Source organism: Fukomys damarensis, unplaced genomic scaffold, assembly GCF_012274545.1.
Source record: "Fukomys damarensis isolate Sample0158 unplaced genomic scaffold, DMR_v1.0_HiC HiC_scaffold_17, whole genome shotgun sequence".
Classification (NCBI taxonomy): domain Eukaryota; kingdom Metazoa; phylum Chordata; class Mammalia; order Rodentia; family Bathyergidae; genus Fukomys; species Fukomys damarensis.
Genome location: NW_022900929.1, coordinates 74,228,853 through 74,243,414, shown reverse-complemented (window position 1 = coordinate 74,243,414; position 14,562 = coordinate 74,228,853). Strand labels below are relative to the sequence as shown.

General features: G+C 39.3%; 1 protein-coding gene across 4 annotated transcripts in view; it reads left to right on the top strand.

Moving 5' to 3' along the window:
* Window positions 1–6: 6 nt before the first annotated feature.
* Wdhd1 (WD repeat and HMG-box DNA binding protein 1) overlaps window positions 7–14,562 on the top strand; it is a 48,448-nt gene continuing 33,892 nt past the window's right edge. For 3 of the 4 annotated variants that reach the window (XM_010632535.2, XM_010632534.3, XM_033765203.1), the window contains exons 1-10: window positions 7–95; window positions 299–390; window positions 3,193–3,304; window positions 6,974–7,125; window positions 8,428–8,539; window positions 8,713–8,763; window positions 9,613–9,708; window positions 13,100–13,192; window positions 14,018–14,124; window positions 14,338–14,479. In XM_010632535.2, coding sequence (XP_010630837.1) covers window positions 314–390; window positions 3,193–3,304; window positions 6,974–7,125; window positions 8,428–8,539; window positions 8,713–8,763; window positions 9,613–9,708; window positions 13,100–13,192; window positions 14,018–14,124; window positions 14,338–14,479 — 942 coding nt within the window. In that variant the 5' untranslated portion in view covers window positions 7–95; window positions 299–313. The remainder of the gene's footprint in view (window positions 96–298; window positions 391–3,192; window positions 3,305–6,973; window positions 7,126–8,427; window positions 8,540–8,712; window positions 8,764–9,612; window positions 9,709–13,099; window positions 13,193–14,017; window positions 14,125–14,337; window positions 14,480–14,562) is intronic. The other variant, XM_010632536.3, reaches the window with a different exon arrangement.

Sequence of the window (14,562 nt, the reverse complement as noted above, 5' to 3'; positions counted from 1 at the left end):
GGCGCAGCGTGGCGAACGCGCCGGAGCGCGGGAAACAGCTGAACGCGGGCGGTCGCTGCTGTCCGTTACTCTGAGGCTGCTCCTCGGACGCCCGGGTGAGTCTCCGCTCCCGGAGAAGCTTGGTCCCTTACCGCCTTATTGCGTGGCAGGCTGTCCGCTGTGCCCTTCTGGTGCCACTAGGTTGGGGGCCACGGGGCTGCGAACACGGAGCCCAGAGGGACGCTCACCTCCCCGCTTCCCCTCCCTTCGCTCCCTTCTCTCCCTTCCCGGCCTTTAAAGTAATGATACTGGATTTCAGGCAGGGGAAGGAAAGATGCCGGCCACCCAGAAGCCCATGAGGTACGGGCACACAGAAGGACACACGGACGTCTGCTTTGATGACTCTGGCAGGTGAGTTGCTTTGTTTCGGCCTCAAGGTGTGAAGGTTGGAACATTTCTTCTTCCACAGCACATATGCAGCCGCCGAAAGGACTCATACAGACAGGAACAACGCTGAAAGCTAAATGACACGTAGATACCCATAGGTTCGTATGCTTCACCCTGTGGTAGTTTTAGCCTATCAGAAAAGTTTTATTTTCAGAGGGGTTGGCGAGACACAAGTTACCACAATTCATAATAGCTAACCCTTGGAAGAAGCCTATGTATCCATCAACTGACGAATGGATACAGAAAATGTGATGTTTGTACACAGTGGAGTACTGCTCTGTTGTACAGAAGGGTAGACTGATTTGTAGGAAAGTAAATGCACTTTGAGATGATAATGCTAAGTGAAATAAATCAGACACACAAGCTTAAATATCATGTGTTTTAGATGAGAAGCCAAAAAAATAAAGAGCATACAAGGTCGTGGTGGCTCACACCTGTGATTCCAGCGCTTGGAAGGCTGAGGCAGATTGCCACAAGTTTGAGACCATCCTGGGCTACTAGTCCAACTCCAGCCTAAATTACAGAGTGATACACCCCTCTCAAACCAAAACAAAAAAATGCCCCAAAATATAAAGAGCAAAATAAAAATAATAGGAAATTAGATGGACAGAAGGAAAGGGAAGGAGAGGTAGAAAGAATTAAGATTTTTTGGGGGGGTGGGGGTACCTGGGATCGAACTCCCAACCTTGTGGTTGTGAGGCAGGTGGCGACACCACTGAGCTACATCCTGGCCCTCAGATATGTTCTATATAAGTACCAATTTCTCTTGATGTGATTGTTATGTACTGCAAACATGTGCTAGTGAAAAAATAGAAAGTGGAGAAAAAAAATGCAAAGCTGACCCCTCTCTGTTTTCTTAAATTTTGCTTTCTCTGCCTTCCATATTGATTTTGTCAGATGACTAGATACTGCCTGCTTGTGAGATTCAGTGGTTGTCCTAACTTCCTGGCATTTTAAAACTGATTTTTCTCTGTTTAATTCCTAGACGATGTCTTTCTAAACCCTGTTCCTATGCAGTATTGTGATAGGTGATTTCGCTGCTGTTCCTGTGTTGATTGATTCCTTGGAAAATATAAACGTGTGTCCACTGTACTGGGGGGCCCTAGGTACAATAGTGCAGAGAAGGCACCATCTTCTTTGTTGTTGTTTTTGAAACAGGGTCTTGTTGAGTGATTCAGGCTGACCTGGAACTCCAGTGCTGGGATTACAGGTATGCGCCACCATGCCTGGCTCTTTTAACTTTTTTAAGAGAGGGCAGAGTGTGGTAATAGAATGGAAATGGTAACGAGTGCACAGAATGCCTACTTTTAGTGTGAGAGAGACATCTTAGAGAAGAAAATCACCCATGGCCTAAAAGAAAGCTGTGACTTTTTTAAAAAAAGGATTTTTAAAAAGATTTTGTTGACTACGAATCTCAGGATTCTGGTAGTAATAAAGGGCTGGAAACCAGGCATGGCAGCACTCGCCTGGAAGCCCAGTACTTGGGGTGTAGAGGTAGCAGGCCGGCACCTGTTACTTTGTGCCTGTGTCTGTGTACGTGTGTGTGCACATGTGTGTGCATGGGCCTGGGAATGAGCTGCACCTCAGCCCCTGATTCCTTATTTAGATCCTCTGATGACACTGGTAGGAAAATTGGTGTCATTTTACCACTTTGAACAGTTCTTTCTGCAATGGGAAGAACTCATGTTCATTTTATTGATTTTGCTTTTTTACATGTCCAGATATGGCATACAGTGAATGAGTAAAAGCCTTGGGAAGAGTAGAGGTTTGAAACCAGTTGTGATCTGGGGTGTAGCTGAGCAGTAGAGCACTTGCCTACTATGTGTAAGGCTCTGGGTTTGATCCCCAGTACTGCAGAACACAAACATACAAAACCCATTACAGCAGATAGCCGTTCAAATAATCACCTCTGGACAGATGAGTCAGGAGTCCAGCCTTTTATTCATTCAGTGAACATTTATTAAAGTTGCTGTGTCTCCACTGTGCTCTCTCTCTCTCTCTGCAGAGCAGACTTCTTTCCTCCTTGTAACTGGCCCGCGTTCACCCTGCAGACCTTGCTGCTCTTCCTACCTTTAATAAACCACGCTGCCTTTTTCGCTTCTCTTGACCAATTCTTACTTTTCTGTTTGGGCTCAAACTTAAGCAGGCTTTTGGTAAGGAAGCCTAGCCTCCTCCTAAACGGCTCACACTCACTCTGCAGAACATATTTCTTTTCCTACCTTTAATACCTTTAATAAATGTAAAACCTTGCTTAAAAAAAAAAATCAAAGTAAAGTCACTGTATGGCAGACCGGTGGTGTGGATTTCTGAGCAAGGTAAACATGTTCCCCATTGTCGTGGAGATTGCACATTCATCTTCCTTATTATTACAAATGAGTAATTTTATGTCAAGGCAGAACTGCATAGAACTTGTTTTTGTTTGTCTGTTTGTTTCAAGACAGGGTCTCACTATGATTTGACTTGGAAATCACTATGTAGCCCAGGCTGGTCTTGAACTCATAGCAATCCTCCTGCCTCAGCCTCCCAAGTGCTGGGATTATAGGCGTGCGCCACCACGCCTGGCCAGAACCGTATAGAACTTTAAGGTCACATCCATTTCGTAGAATAGGAAGTTAGCAGTCTTTGTTATTAAGAGTTGTTTGTACAAAGTGAGAAAAAAATCAGCCAATACTTAATTTGATTTAAAAATACCTATCAGGGTAGCATTCCTAAAAACCTTATTCGCAGAAAGCTGGGTGACTTCTCTCGCATGTGTCTCCTTCACAGCTGTATTGTGACTTGTGGAAGTGATGGTGACGTGCGGATTTGGGAAGACTTGGACGATGATGATCCCAAGTCCATCAGTGTTGGCGAGAAGGCGTATTCGTGTGCTTTGAAGGTAATTGCGAAATGTAGATGCGTGTGCTTTTGGTGTGTGGTGAAAATGTTCTTAATACACGTTTGAACATAGATGTTTCTCTTATGGTATTCCAAAATGTATAAAAATGCCACAACTTGCCCCAGAATTTTAAAGGTAAGATGTGAACAGTTCATGGAAGGTGATTGGTGAGAATTAATAGTGAGTTGAGATATATACTAGAAGGTTATACTTTTAGGGAAGGTTTGTGTGCTCTCCCTTTTTCTCTGCTAGAAAACCCAGTGGTACTTTTTGCTCACGCTGACTCCAGTGCGTCCCCAGAAGCCACACTGGTGCTGGGCGTGGTTTAGGCTGGGAGGACTGTGCCCCCGTCAAGAGGGTCAGTGCATCGCTGTGAGTGGGTTTGTTCCTGCCTGCCCGAGTGGGGTCCTCTTTCTCTTTGCTCTTTCTCTCTGGGATGACATGGTGAAGCGACCCTCACTGGGAGCCAGTCCCTTGCCTTTGGACTCCCCGGCTCCAAAATGATGAACCGATAGATCTCTGTTCATTATAAATTCCTGAGTCTGTCACTATTACAGCAGCAAAGAACAGATTCAGACACTTACTTAGAGTACTCCTGGCATTAGGCAGGAAAATAGGGCTGTTTTACTCGATTTTCCCCCCATTGAGTTTATTGGTACATTTTAGGCATAGAATACAGTTATATTCATCATTGGGATCTTGTACCTTTACATGACAGGTCTTGGTTCTTATTTTTCCCCCATTCCCCTGCCCTCCCTTTACCCCCTCCAATGCTCCCTATTTACAAATACTTTGTTTTCATTTTTTCCTTTTCTTACATTTTTCTTTTGCCTTCTTTCCTTTCCCCTACCCCTCCCACTTCTACTCCTTTAGACATTTTCTTCCTATTTCACATTATCAATTATACATTTACACTTTTATACATTATTTACACTTTTAGTTTTTCATACCAGAGAAACTATTCAGTATTTACACATGTGTGTCCTATTTATCTCACTTAAGAGTATGGTCTCAATGTGTATCCATTTAGCTATAAATGTTGAGTCTGACCTGGAACTCACTATGTCACTATGTAGCCCACGCTGGTCTCAAACTCCCAGCGATCCTCCTGCCTCAGCCTCCCAAGTGCTGGGTAGTTTCTTGTTCTTGATGGCTGAGTAGTATTCCATTTTATTAAAAAACCACATTTTCTTTATCCAGTCTCCAATTGATAGGAAATTGGGCTGTTTCCAAGTTTTAGTTATTACAAACTTTGCCACTATAGACATGGGTAAGCATATATCACTTGGTGTGATTCTTTTAAATCTTTTGGGAAGATATCTAGCAAGGGAATAGCTGGATCAAGTGAGACCTATAACCTAGTTTTTTGAGGTATCTCCATATTGATTTCCACAGTAGTTGCACCAGTCTACACTCCCAGCAACAATGAAGGATCCCTTTTTTCCACAGTCCCACCAGCATTTGTTATTAGTTGATTTCTTGCTAGCAGCCATTCTTTCTGGAGTGAGATGAAATATCAGTGTTGTTTTCATCTGTATCTCTTGAACGACCAGTGATGTTGAACATTTTTCATGTGTTTATTTGCTGCTTTTATGTCTTTGTCTAAGAAATGTCTGTTCATTTCAGATGCCCATTTTTTAATTGGTCTTTATGTTTCAGGGGCCTGATTTTTTTTAAGTTCTTCATATATTCTAGATAGTAGATCTTTGTCTGGGAACAGCTGGTGAAAAATTTTTCCCACATTGTAGGTTGTCTCAGCTCTGTTGATTTCTTTTGCAGTGCAGAAGCTTTTTAATAAGATGAGATCCCAGTTGTTGATTCTTTGTGCTAGTTCCCATGCTACTGAGGATTTGTTCATAAAGTCTTTTCCTATGCCAGTGTCTTCAAGAGTTCTACTTAAGTTATTTTCCAGGAAGTTTAGTGTTTCTGTTTTAATATTTGATCTTTAATCCATTTGGATTTTAGTTTTGTGCATGGTGAAAGATAGGGATCTAGTTTTAATTTTTGACAGGTTGAAATCCAGTTTTTCCAACACCATTTATTAAAGAGGCTATCTTTCCTCCAGTTGAGGTTGTTTGGCTCCTTTGTCAAAGATGAGGTAGCTGTCTCTCGATTTGTTTGTCTGAGACACATGTGGGAATGAGAGACTACTTATAGAATGAAGATGTTCTCAGATTTTGGAAACTAAATATCTAAAAACTACTAAGGTTTTTATTTGTGAGGAATTGTAATTTGAGTACATTTTATTTAGACAAAAAGTGTTCCCATGGGATTAATATTTTTTCTAAATTTAGGTTCCTTAAGGTACATGAAATGGTCTTTAGATAGTCTAGATATTCTTGTGTGTGTGTGTGTGTGTAGGGGGCTCCTGGGATCAAACTCGGGTCCTTGTGCTTGCAAGGCAGGCAGCAGAACCACTGAGCCAAATCCCCAGCCCCTTAGATATTTTTTTTTTAATGATTGTAAATAATGAAATATATATTCCCTGAAGGAAAAAATAGTAATAACCAACATGTACTAAATTTAAGGTAATTCTCACTAATAAAGTACTGCAAATTAAACTGTTGGATATTTTTTCCTCCTTGTAAAAGCAAGTTGATGCTGTGTATCTAAATTAGGATATGCACAGTCACTTTTGGCTGTTTTCCTTAGGAGAAAACATACTTTCATGTTTCTGTGGGCAAGGATATTAGTAATAATATCATAATAGCAAAAGAAATGATTTAATCCATCAATAAAAAAGGCATTTTACAAATTTTAGTAAAGCCATGCTAAGTAGCCATCTTATTTAAAAAAGTATATATATATATATTTCCTTACTGAAAAGATATTTGTGCTTGTTGAAAGTGCACACACATATGGGTATAGAGGGTTAAGATTTATTCCTGAAATGATAATAGATTATTTTTTAAGAGCAAGTAAACTCACTCTGCTCAGGATACTTTGATATTATTTTTTTCTCCCACAGTGAGTATGTACTGCTTTTGTATGTGAAAAACATTGTCAGGAAAAGAAGTCATGGCCCTCCTATCAGCTCGCTAGTGCTGCTGTAATAAATGACTGCACATCTGGTGGCATCAGACTGTGGAGCTGTTGCCCCTTGGCTCAGGTACCCTGAAGTCTGAAATCAGGGTGTCCCAGCAGTAGTTTTGGCTGTTTCCAAGGCTATGGGGCAAAATTTGTCTTATAGGTCCTTGCTATTGTGATAGTCCTCAGAGTTTGTTGGCTTATGGATACTCTGTTCGGCCATTTGGATTTTATCTTACTCCGAAAGATGTACTGATCTTATTTCAGAAGTGTAGGGTAATGTGATGGTGGCCACTGTGGCCGTGATTTTAATGTCCTCTCTCGTTTTTTCTGATAAGCTCTCTTGAGTTTCTTTTATTTTTGCATTTAGGATCCATAAAAATATTACTTAAATATTTTTTTTACCAAAGGTAAAAGAAAAATTAGAGGCTAGAAGATTGGTTGGTAAAGAGAGAATTAGGTTTTCTAAAGCTACCCAATTCTGATAGACATTTCGGGTAAGTTGTACATTAATGATTTTTCTCTGGACATGAATTACATTTATAAGGGTTTTTGTATTTTACAGGATTTGTAGCTATGGAAATACTCTGAATGGATTTGAATTTGTCATGGTAATCTTTATTACCTTTGTTTTTCTTTCAGAATGGAAGACTGGTCACTGCAGTTTCTAATAATACCATTCAGGTGCACACGTTTCCGGAAGGCGTTCCCGACGGCATTCTCACGCGCTTCACCACCAGTGCCAACCACGTCGTCTTCAATAGGGATGGAACCAAAGTTGCTGCTGGATCAGGGTAAGGGCCTTTGATGTCAGAAAAAACAGTCTCAGGAGAAGAAGGCCTCATTCATTTGTTTCAGGGTTGTTCTTTTAGGATTCTGTTAGTTTATTTTTATTTGTTCATTTAACTTTTCATTCACATCTTTTACTTAGCAAAGGTCTGTAAAGACAAATTTTTGCTTTTTTTGTGAATATTTTACTTTTCAGACAGCCAGTTGAGTTGAAAAAGATTGGGGAAAGATGATGCTTGATATAAATTTTTAAATTATTTTTGGTGCAATCAGGAATTTCATAGATTCCCTTGAGGCTTATTTGTCATGGAAAAAATGTTTTTGGTTGAACTGCTGAGGTGGAATAAAAAGTGTAGTACTTTTTAAAACAATTGTGGTTATGAGAAACCCAAAGCACAGTGGACCCCCTTGACTTATGAATTCAATTTGTTCACAAGGGCTGGTTGTATTGTATTTCAAGTTGGTCAGTTGAGGCTCAGGCTTCACAGTCTCGCTCCTGTACACAGGCCCAGGATTTCTCAGTTAACTCCACACAGGAAAGGGTGCTGTCATGTTCCATCCAGGTCTCTGTAAGAGTTAAATCTGAAACTGAGACCATCTGGAAGTACAAGTGGCCAGCATTTAGGTTGTAACTCAAGACTTCATAAGTTAAAACTGAAAATCTGGTTTTAACCCAAGTTGTGTTTATGTCAGGCCAGTTGTGACTCAAGGATCCATGTATGAAAAAAGAGCACAGTAAAAGATAGATAATAGGACACAGGAAGATAGAGCTTTTGCAAGTGGGAAAGGGACCAAGAGGACGAGAGGGGAGGGGAGGGAAAGGAAGTGCAGAAGATGTACAAAGAATGATGAGTTATATATGTCCCAGCTCGCCTTGGTGAACATAATCATATACTGCAAACATGGACAGATAAAATTCTTTTTAAAAATGATTGTGGCTACACTGTGATTAGCAAATATAGAAGCTTAGGATGTAACTAAAGAAACCATTTGGGCAGTGTTTGTACTTAACATAATGGGAAATTTGGACTTGTATTCAACATCTTTATAAAGAAAAGAAACTAAAAGATAAGTCATTAAATTTGAGTTGTAAGTTTCTATAAAGAAGTTATACCAGTCACCTTTATGCTCGTGAAATATTTGAGTCATAGCTTTTGGGAGCGGCTTTTGTGGGGGTTTTTTTGGTACCAGGGATTGAACTTGGGACCTTGAGCTTACAAAGAAAGCTGTGGAACGCTGAGCTAAATCCCTGTCCTGAGGCTTTTGTGTTTATCCTTAGACACATGCGATTCTCCCTCTGTTCACAGGGATTTTCTCATCAAAATCGTGGATGTGATGGATAGCAGCCAGCAGAAAACATTTCGAGGACATGATGCCCCTGTTTTAAGTCTTTCTTTTGATCCTCAAGACATCTTTGTGGTAATTGCTTTATTTTCCTCTTTTTTTTTTTTTCGTAGTTTTTCTTAATGTGTTTAAAATGGTGAGAGAATTAGAACCTTCCACCCAGTTGGTCGAAAATGGCTTGAGTCTGTTGCACCATTCTCCATGTAGTATTCTGGCTGTAACCATAGAGAAATCTGTTTCTCCCACAGGCATCGGCTAGTTGTGACGGGTCTGTCAGAGTGTGGAAAATTTCAGATCAGGTAAACTCAGTAATTTGAATTTAAAACCTTTTTATCCATTTTGATAACACATTGAGTATTACGTAGTGTATTATTGGGTCAAAACACTTATTTTTCTTTGCAGTTTATTCCTCTAAGTAGCAAAGGATAATTTAATGTGAAGTAAGAATGTTGAGGACTAATTGCTTTTTTTCCCAATCCCAAGGAGAATGGTAGATTTGTATTTTACTTTTGAAGCTTTAATCAGAGGGAGGCAAATTCAGTTACACATTTCCAAGATAATTGACATGTGTTGGCTTTGTGTTTGAGGTTAGGGACACAAGAAAAAGTAAGGTATGGGCCACAGTTGATTTCTAAACACATATTCAACTTCTAACCCAGCCTGATGAAGGTTTTAAAGGCCGTATAAAGAAAATGCTCTGCCGATTGGCAGAGGAAATGGCTACATCTTCCTAAGATTTTATAAGCAAGCTTGGCATTTTTAGAAATAACGTGGCCTACAGGAAAAATCTCCATCAGTGCCATAGTTCCTCCCTCTCTTAAATTCTTTGGGACTGATTTGGACAACATTTTACAATGGATTGTTCAGTGTTTATTTATTTTGGTAGACACATTAAGCTTTTTACATATTGAGGAATGTTTTTAGTATATTTGCTTATTCTGCTCAAAAAATTCTCTCAAAGTTTTATTCTTCTACTTCTGAAAGACTTAAAGAATTTAGATTAATAAAGTATTTATCATAAGTGTACTAGATTGTTCTGAGATAAAGAACAATTTCAAGAGACCACTTATTAAATGTACTCAGTTCTACATACATTTGTAGGGAGAATTTTCATGAAGGAAAATACATTTTCTTTTTTCAAAAATCAGACATGTGCTATTAGTTGGCCACTGCTACAAAAATGCAACGATGTGATAAATGCAAAATCCATCTGCAGACTTGCTTGGCAGCCGGAAAGTGGGAAGGTAAATGACTTTATTTCTCAACCTTTGAATTATTTCGTCTAGTATTTCTTTGTTTAGTTTTTGTTTGTTTTTTGGTACAAGGAATGGAACTCAGGACCTTGCCCTTGCCAGGCAGGCGAGGCACTAGTGAGCTAAATCCTCTACCTTTCATCTAGTCTTTGTCAACTTTGAGTGTAAAAATAATTTTAATTGTAACTGTTACATTTGGATAGTAAATTTTAGAGCCCAAGATGGATAATTAATATTTAAATGTTTTCAGAAATAATTCAAGGGCCAGGGATTTAGCTCAGTGGTGCTGCTACCTCCCTTGTAAGCTCAAGGTCCCAAGATTGATCCCCCCTACCCCCCCAAAAATTCAACTTTTTAAGATTCTTTTTGAAGTGCATTTATTATTAGTTAAATTTAGATTTCTTTTTATATTCATGGTTAGTGGAACGACTATAGGAATAGTCTTGTGTCTAATCTTATTACTGGTATTGCATTTTTTTTTTTTTTTTGAGACCCGGTCTCACAGTGTAGTTGAGACTGACCTGAAACTCACTATGACCTCAAACTCACAGCGATCCTCCTGCCTCAGCCTCCTGAGCACTGGGATTACAGGCATGTGCCACCATGCCCAGCTGGTATTGCATATTTTATCTGCCCTAACTGGTGCAGTTAGACAACCCATTTATGAGAAGTTTAAAAGGATGGAGAAATTTGCAGACATGCTTAAATAAAAAGGAATCCCAAGAAAATCAGGTGGGGGATAAGATGTTACTGATATTAAGAAAATTCAGGGGCCTGAGGTATAGCTCAGTGTTAAAGTGCTTGCCTAGCATGTGTGAGACCCTGGGTTCAATTCCCAGCACTGCTAAAGAAGAAAATTCAGTAAGATTAGCTGGAAACATAATCCATATGCAGAAGTACCAATGACAATCCCATATAGAAATAGTAGCCAGTTAGACAATATGCTAGAAGAAAATAATGCTTTTGCTGTTAAATCAAAAAAGTAAGGTGGGCGTCATGGCACACACCTGTAATCCCAACCCTCTGCAGGCTGCGGCAGGAGCATCGCCATGAGTTCATTGCCAGCCTGAATTATGTAGTGAGACTATCTCAAAACAAATAAATAAATAAGTGGGGATAAAGATACTATGAAGTGTGAAATATCTGCATGAAGACAACTGTTACATTCTGCTAAGGAGTACAGGAAGTCTTGCATAAATTCCAGTTTTAGAATTTTTGATTTATATAAAGATAGTGATTTGCAAAAGCTGGGCATGGTGGCGCAGGCCTGTAATCCCAGAATTTGGGAGGCTGAGGCAGGAGGATCGCTGTGAGGTCGAGACCAACCTGGGCTATATAGTGAGTTCCAGGTCAGTCTCAACTACATTGTGAGACCCTGTCTCAAAAAAAAAACAAAAAACAAAAGATAGTGATTTTCCCTAAATTAATCAGTTGTTTTGACAGCATTCAAATATAAAAATACAAAAAATTTGGTTGAGAGGACCAGTAGAAGGGACTCTAAAGTCTGTGTGGAAACTAGAAGTATTAAAAAAGAAAAAAAGGACAAAAAGTTTAATCTGATATTAAAACATATTATAAAGCCATGGGAATGAAAAGTTTGCTACTGACTTGTGCATAGACACGTGTCTGTTAAACATAAATAGACAGAAATATGCAGGAATTTAGTAGATAGAGGTATAGAAAAGGAGCAAAGGAATCTCAGGAGTTGAGAATTGCTCACGACCCTCTCAGAGGCCTCTTAGGAATCTATAGATAATTGCTATGTTATTCTTTCAAGTCTATTTATGTGAAAGTTTTCAGAAAATAAGATTAATCACAACTAAAACATTTTTGCACAATTAAAAAAAATACTAGTCAGGACAGGTGACAAACTTGGACAAAACAGATTAAAACACTGTAAGAAAGAGCTCATTTCCTTAGTGTAAAAAGTGTTCTTACATATCAGTAAGAACACAGTGAAAAGGTGGACGGAGACAGTGCTTGCTTCAGCAGCACATGTACTAAAAAGGTGGGCAAAGACAGGTACAGAAGGAGGCTGTGGCCTTCATTTATCTACTGATATATTTCTGCACTGCTGGGGACCAATCCTAGGGTGTCCTATAATCACACCCATATGTACACACTATAGTTTGTAGAACAAACTTATACCACTGTTTGTAGCAGTAGAAGATTGGAAACCAACCTAAATGTTCATTTGCTGCTATCTGGTAGTCTTGAAAGCGAGATTCTCTCTAATTGTTAGGGTCACATTTTTCTTTATGTCCTCATGAGATAATCTTTAAGATACATTGTTAAGGGCCTAGGATTTAGCTCAGTGGATCCACTGCCTGCCTTGCAAGCGCAAGGTCCGGAATTCCATCCCTGTTACCAAAAAAACAAAAGGTACATTCCTAAGTAAAAAACATCAAATTGTAGAATAAATATAGTTGCTACTGTTTATTAATACAAAAGTGTGTGTATATACTTAAGTATTTCTTAAGTACTTAAATATATTTATGTACATATTCTGTGTATCTTATAGTTATATTTGCCTTTGAAGGGTAAAAATAGGGTTTGGGGATAGGAGGGAGACTTTCAACCTACTGTACACCCTTTTGTAACCATGTGTGGTGGTGTAGACCTATAATCCCAGCACACAGGAGGCTAAGGTGGAAGGATTGCAAGTTCAAGGCCAGCGTGGGCTATGTAGCAAGACCCTGTCTTGAAAACAACCAAAAATGTCTACCCTTTTAAGTTCTATGACTTTTAAGCATATACTTTCTGTGTTGAAATGATAAGAAAATCGTGTATTTTTTCTTTGCTTTCAAAGCATGAATTAATCTAATTTAAAAATTAATTGAACTACATGTGTATGTGTCTATATGTATAGAATAAACTTGGAGAATATACACAGGTTTTCTTTTGTTTTTGTCCTGAGGATTAAAGCTTTGTGCTCTGCCGTTGAGCTGTACACTTGGCCCTGCAGTTTTTGGGTTTTTTTGTTTGTTTTGTCTTTTCTTGTACTAATATTTTTTGGAAGGCTTTGTAAGAAGACAAATTTCTTTTTTTTTCCTCTTAAGATAGAGGATTTTGACTGTTTACTTCTAGAAAATTAGATGAATTTTTAAGTCCAAAGAACCTAGATTTCTTAAACCGTATTAAAAATACTAGTAACTACCAAGTCTCTGCTTTCTGGTACAAGCAGTAGAATGATCATCACCATTTTTTGTTTTGCTTTGTTTTGCTTATCAAAATCTTAAGTAATTGCTGAGTTGTATTGCCAGTTAAAATACAGATTTGCTCTTCTGTTTTGTACATTTATCTAGATGAACTTGGTGCTTTTCTCCCCTCTCTTTATTGAGTGTAATATCAATTTTTGTTTACATTGTCTCTTTCCTAATAGTTACTGGCAGTTCCTGTGGAAAAATCTGTGAAGCTATATAGAAGAGAAACTTGGAGCATTCAGCTTGATCTTTCCGATAGTTCCATCTCTCAGGTGGGTTTCGTGCATGTTCAGTGGCTCTCTGTGGGCCTCGGGGAGGTTCCCACGTCCTCCTGCGGTCAGGTGTGTGGACAATGGCTGCAGGCTGTGGTGTGGGTGTCTTGCGCTGCCCTTTTCACCAGTGACAGGTCATTGATACCCAGAGGTCCCATCTGACCTTTCTCTGTGGGAGTCAGCCGTTGGCTTTTATGAAGAGACTTGGATCATAGTTTCTGGAGTGTTAGAGCAGGAAAGATTGTTAAGTCTATTTCTCTACCACTCTCTTTCCCACCCTCCCTCCCTTCCACCTTTCTCCGTCTCCCTCTATTCTTGTCTCTGAAATTTAGAGCAAGAATGGTGGTTGCTCTCTGTTCTCTTGCTCGGTCTCTCCCGGCGCACGTCGTGTATTTTACAGTGAAGGCGTCCAGGCCTGCAGGTCAGCGGCAGCTTAGTCAGGCTCCCTGCACTAACTGGTTCACTTCGTCTCGGGTAAATGCTAAGGGGACACCTTGCACCATCTCTTCCCATGGTAATAATAGTTTTTACATTTTACTTTTAAAATCGTGCTGCCATAGTTTTCTCATAAATGAAGTAATAGCTGCTAATGTAGGTGAAGATTATTGAAAAAAGAAGTTTAAAAAATGAGCAAACTGAGTTCTAGGTCAGCTTGGACTGCAAAGCCAGACTTTGTGTCAAAAGCAAAAACCTATGTCTTGTCACTCCTTTTTTCAAATATAATTAGAAATAATATAGATCAAGGATGTACAACTTTCAATTTGGTAATGAAATGAATATTCACATTACCCAGAATTGTTACTTACGAACTGTTTTTCTTTATAGAGCCTCAACGTGGTAACCTGGTCTCCTTGTGGGCGATATTTAGCTGCGGGTAGTGTTAATGGCCTAATTATAGTGTGGAACGTAGAAACCAAAGACTGTGTGGAAAGGTATGCTTTATTGTGCATTTTGTTCTTCCCTCATTTCTGTTAGTCTTTTTGTTTATTAGGAAGCATTTCAGAGTTTCAGTTGTTAATCATAATGAAAGTACATAGCTCTTACATTGTCACAAGTTTACCCTTTCCAACTAAAATTTACCTAAAGAAATGTACAGTTTATATTCTTCCTGACCATACTTTAAGAGCCCACTTTCTTATTTTTAGGGTGAACCATGAGAAACGTTATGCAATCTGTGGCCTGGCCTGGCACCCTACCTGTGGCCAAATATCTTACACAGACGCTGAGGGGAACCTGGGGCTGCTGGAGAATGTGTGTGTGTCCAGTGGGAAGGTGTCAGGCAGTAAGGTAAGGAGTGACGATACTCAGTATCTATCTGTGATAAAGGAAACGTAAGCTTGTTCAACCTACTTTTTTTTTTTTTTTTTTTT